The sequence below is a fragment of the Salvelinus sp. IW2-2015 genome, unplaced genomic scaffold (genome assembly GCF_002910315.2).
Source record: "Salvelinus sp. IW2-2015 unplaced genomic scaffold, ASM291031v2 Un_scaffold8495, whole genome shotgun sequence".
In the NCBI taxonomy this organism is placed as follows: Eukaryota; Metazoa; Chordata; class Actinopteri; order Salmoniformes; family Salmonidae; genus Salvelinus; species Salvelinus sp. IW2-2015.
The window spans coordinates 2,457-7,836 of record NW_019949755.1 but is presented as its reverse complement, the minus strand read 5'-3'; the positions used below and the strand labels follow the sequence as shown (position 1 = coordinate 7,836).

The following is a 5,380-nucleotide window of genomic DNA, read 5'->3' as shown; positions in this document are numbered from 1 at the left end:
AACTGTGCTGTCCTATAACTGTGTTGTCCTATAACCGTGTTGTCCTTTAACTGTGCTGTCCTATAACTGTGTTGTACTATAACTGTGTTCTATAACTGTGTTTGTCCTTTAACTGTGCTGTCCTATAACTGTGTTGTCCTTTAACTGTGTTGTCCCATAACTGTGTTGTCCTTTAACTGTGTTGTCCTATAAACTGTGTTGTCCTTTAACTGTGTTGTCCTTTAACTGTGTTGTCCTATAACTGTGTTTGTCTGTAACTGTGGTTGTCCCATAACTGTGTTGTCCTTTAACTGTGTTGTCCTATAACTGTGTTGTCCTTTAACTGTGCTGTCCTATAACTGTGTGCCTTTAAACTGTGTTGTCCCATAAACTGTGTTGTCCTTTAACTGTGTTGTCCTATAAACTGTGTTGTCCTTTAACTGTGCTGTCCTATAACTGTGTTGTCCTATAACTGTGTTGTCCTTTAACTGTGCTGTCCTATTTAACTGTGTTGTCCTTAACTGTGCTGTCCTATAACTGTGCTGTCCTATAACTTGTTGTTACTTAACTGTGTTGTCCCATAACTGTTTGTCCTTGAACTGTGTTGTCCTATAACTGTGTTGTCCCATAACTGTGTTGTCCTTTAACTGTGTTGTCCTATAACTGTGTTGTCCTTTAACTGTGCTGTCCTATAAACTGTGTTGTCCTATAACTGTGTTGTCCTTTAACTTGCTGTCCTATAACTGTGTGTCCTTTAACTGTGCTGTCCTATAACTGTGCTGCCTATAACTGTGGTCCTTAACTGTGTTGTCCCATAACTGTGTTGTCCTTTACTGTGTTGTCCTATAACTGTGTTTGTCCTATAACTGTGCTGTCCTATAACTGTGCTGTCCTATAACTGTGTTGTACTATAACTGTGTTCTATAACTGTTGTCCTATAACCGTGTTGTCCTTTAACTGTGTGTCTATAACTGTGTTGTCTATAACCCGTGTTGTCCTTAACTGTGCTGTCCTATAACTGTGTTGTACTTAACCGTGTTGTCCTATAACTGTGCTGTCTATAACTGTGTTGTACTATAACTGTGCTGTCCTATAACTGTGTTGTACTATAACCGTGTTGCCTATAACTGTGCTGTCCTATAACTGTGTTGTCCTTTAACTGTGCTGTCCTATAACTGTGTTGTCCTATAACTGTGTTCTATTAAACTGTGTTGTCCTATAACTGTGTTTCCTATAACCGTGTTGTCTTTAACTGTGCTGTCCTATATGGGGGCTTTTTTCAGGTCATTCGTATACTCAAATCAAATCAAATTGTATTAGTCACATGTGCCAAATATACAGTGTAGTAGACCTCACAGTGAAATGCCAAATAAAACAGGTGTAGACCTTACAGTGAAATGCCAAATACAACAGGTGTAGACCTTACAGTGAAATGTTTACTTACAAGCCCTTAACCAACAATGTAGTTTAAAAAAAAATACAGATAAGAATAAGAAATAAAAGTAACAAGTCATTAAAGAGCAGCAGTAAAATAACAATAGCGAGTCTATATACAGGGAGGTACCGGTACAGAGTCAATGTGCGGGGGCACCGGTTTGTCGAGGTAATTTGTACATGTAGGTAGAGTTATTAAAGTGACTATGCATAGATGATAACAACAGAGTAGCAGCGGTGTAAAGAGGGGGAGAGGGGGGGGGGGGGGGGGTAATGAAAATAGTCTGGGTGGCCATTTGATGTTCAGGAGTCTTATGGCTTGGGGGGGGGGGGTATATCTGTTTAGAAGCCTCTGAACCTAGACTTGGCAGCTCACTTCTTAATCCCTACTGATGCGTATCGTAGTGTAGTGGAGGTATTAGACAGTTACGCAGTACAATAGAGAAATCATGCACAAAGTAGCCTACACAATCGCAAAGCATGTGACATATATTTACATGCTTTGCCACACGCATAGCCTAGTTTTGGTGGAATATCGTGCAGCAAGAGCTCCCACAGAGACCCCCCCCCCAAATTTCCCCCCCTCTTGATGGTGGAGAGAAGATTTTACGTTTAAAGTTCATTTCCTACATTTCTACAATTTCTACACATTTTGCCATGGGGCGTAGAGATAAATGTTGCAGTATTAAAGCACATGGTGACATCACCAGGTGGTAAATTTAGTTAATAGACCAATAAGAAAGAGAGTTCCAAACCTCTCAGCCAATAACAGCTCGTTTTCCGTTTTACCCTCCCTCCTTAGACCTCTCCCAGACAGAACTTGTCAAATTTTGCTTGAGAAATTGCTCTTTGCTAAGAAGCTATTTATTTATTTTATTTATTTATTTTATTTTTTAAATGACAATTTTAATTTAAATAATCACAGTTAGGAACTTATTTATTACCCATAAATGATTTTGATATTGAGATTTTTTTTTTAAACGGCTTCGCTTGCGCTTTAAATAAAGGTTTCTGCAATTCTTCATATTTTGCCATGGCGTGGAGATAAATGTCCTTTTTCCTGGAACTGACCTATAACTGTGCTCAGCTCTGAACAGGTTGTGGCATTGAACAGCTCACAGAATTGAACGACATCGGTAGCCGATAGGGTAGGAAAGGTATAAAACTTACCAAATCAGGTATTGAAAAAGTTTATTTCGAAGCAAAGAGTTTCCTAGCAAGAGCCTGTTTGGCTAGTWGGATTTCTGTACTGTACAATGTAGGCCTACAGTACAAACTGATAGAAAGGCCTACTTAGGCAGTCAACATTTAATTGGGAAAGTTTTTTTTGGAGAAAGCCTTTAAGAAATGTTTATTTAAACATGTTGACTGAACTGCGCACTGCAAATATTCAACCAAGACTTCAAACCAAAGGGCAACTACATTCACCCCAAAAATATTTGTTTCGATTTTTCCCCAGACCTTAAAAAATTGTCTGGTGATGTGGTTTAAGCATTGTTGTGGACTTAAAACATCCAATTTGTGTGRTATATATWTWTTTTTAAAMGGGGTGATTTTGAGAGTGAAAACCTGAAAGAAGAAAAAAAAACTATAGGAAAAGTCTAAATATTTCACACAGGTTGTCTTTCCTTAACCGTTTGAGAAATGTTTGGCAAAATGAAAGTATACCCACTTCTCCAGACACCCCTAGACCACTGCCGATACCTGTTTTGTCTTCTAACTGTGTGCGTGTGTATGTGTGTTTGACAGAGCAGGTGCACTCCTACCTACGCTGCAGAGCCGGCTGTAGTGATAGGGGTTGCAGCATACCGCGGGGCCATCCAGAGTCCCAAAGCTCCGGCACTCACAGAGCGGCTTGAGCTGGGCCGTGTGCTGGAGGTCCGACCAACGGTAGAGTTTACACAGCAGCAGCCGCGGACATATGGCCGTGTGTCCGCCCAGATGCATCTCTGTCTGGGATACCATCACACAATCGCTCCACATCCCTTCTCTGGACTCCACCGCCTCCAGTAAAGTATCCAGTGCTTTCTCCTTTAGGCATTTCAACAGAGAATAAGTGGCGGTTTTCAGTTCTTGCTCCAGCACCGTGCGCAGCTTCGCCTCAGGAGAACCGTTATCCCGAGCTCCRCCGCCGTGGTTCCTCAAAACGAAGGAGTCTGGTAACGGTTCCCTTCCTGGGGCAATGGGTTCAACTTCACAGTCGTCCCGGTCTTTAAATAAACAACACGTTACTTTCCTGCATTCGCTGTCCTGCACTGCCCGAGGACTGCCTTGCTCCTGCCCCGGCCCTTGGACACACACAGTCACCGACATAGCACCCCCATGTTGGTCCGAACTGACCCCCACCCAGCCGCTGCAACTCTCGGCCGAGTTGAAAGCACATAATCCACCTAAGTCCCCTGCAGTCGACCTGCTAGCCGTCATCGGTCGGAGATCCGTTTGGGTAATTTTCTCCGGGTTGTGGCAGGTTGTGAAGAGATCGTCCCTAGGACTGCCCTCGCTCCTTGGATCATTATGTCCACCGTCTCCCCCCTCACTATGTRGAATCAAACGGTTTCTCCAGAGTCGCCGCACAAGACCTGAGCGTTTCGTCCTGAACATACGACAATTTAAAAATCTAGATGTGGTTTTCTCTCTCTCTAGGTTACTCTTGATTCGGGTCACCAAAGGGACTGTTTACCAGCTACTTGGAATTTAGTTGTAGGACATTAATGTTGGCGGAGCGCCGTGCAGGTTATGCACAGCCGACTGGAGAACAAGATTAGATCGGGACCTTGGGAAATCAAAATTCATTCATACTGGGAATGTAGTCAATAATATGCAGAACTGCTACTTGAAGCCTATTCTTGACCCGAGTTGTTATGTTCCCTACGCCTCTGAGTGGATGAACAAATGTTTTACACACATGATAATATCATGAGAGTAGACTATAGCTACACGGGAACTAAGTAAATGTAGAATTCAATATAGAAAGCGAACRGCAAGAGGGAGAGGGAGCCCTAAAACGCTTTACGCACTCGTAATAGTTTCGGACTTTGGAACGAACAACCTCTTCACATCTCCTCTCTTCTAACCCGGCACGGAGAGAACAACATGAATTAGACCCTTAACAAGTGATTTTAAATCCCAAAGAAATACATTAAAAGCATTTATAAATCCAGATCCCGGTTGTTCAGAACCTCCMGACCGTCGCACTCCTTTTTTTTTTACAATCCAAAAATATCCATGCCAGCCTGGAAGCGAGAAAAATAATCAATCCCAAACGGAGTACTCCTCGCTCCTCGTTCCGGGTTGACTACTAGCTAACTAGTCCAACTGAACTGCCGAGATCCCTTTCTTTCTCCGTTTCTCTCTTCTTCTTTCTCTCTTCTCTCCCTCGCTCTCTAACACACACACACACACACACCACACACACACACACCACACACACACACACACACACACACACACACACACACACACACACACACACACACACACACACACACACACACGGGGGACTCAGAGGAAAGCGATGGAGCCATTGGCTGCCTACCATCACGTGCCAGTCTAGACTCATTGGCGGCTGTGAGCTGCACTGATTGTTGCGCAAACAAGGTTTCAAGTTTCTCAACTCTTAAAGGCGTAACATCCCGTTCTTACTTTAACTTTACTCTCTAGTCTACTATATCTTCTATTTGAAAATATATATTTTTTAAAAGACAGAAATAACACTTTTAGAACAAGAACACTATTCAACTCTTGCATTTAATTGACCAACAACAGCCAACAGGATACATTGTGCGCACTTACTGACAAGCAAAGCCACACTGTAAAAAAAAAATGTGAAAACTCAAAACACCATGATTGTGCAACGAAACCATGAAGAGCAGTGCACCTAACCCAGGGGTGACTGGGACAAGAATACGGGCCTGGCATGTGCATCTAACCCAGGGGTGGACTGGGACAAGAATACGGGCCTGGCATG

General features: G+C 42.8%; 1 protein-coding gene across 1 annotated transcript; it reads right to left on the bottom strand.

Moving 5' to 3' along the window:
- Nucleotides 1-3,030: 3,030 nt before the first annotated feature.
- LOC112079567 (mothers against decapentaplegic homolog 6-like) lies at nucleotides 3,031-4,788 on the bottom strand. The gene has a single exon (XM_070442374.1). It carries the CDS (start codon nucleotides 4,012-4,014, stop codon nucleotides 3,130-3,132), a length of 885 nt encoding a protein of 294 aa, XP_070298475.1. The 5' UTR covers nucleotides 4,015-4,788; the 3' UTR covers nucleotides 3,031-3,129.
- Nucleotides 4,789-5,380: the final 592 nt, after the last annotated feature.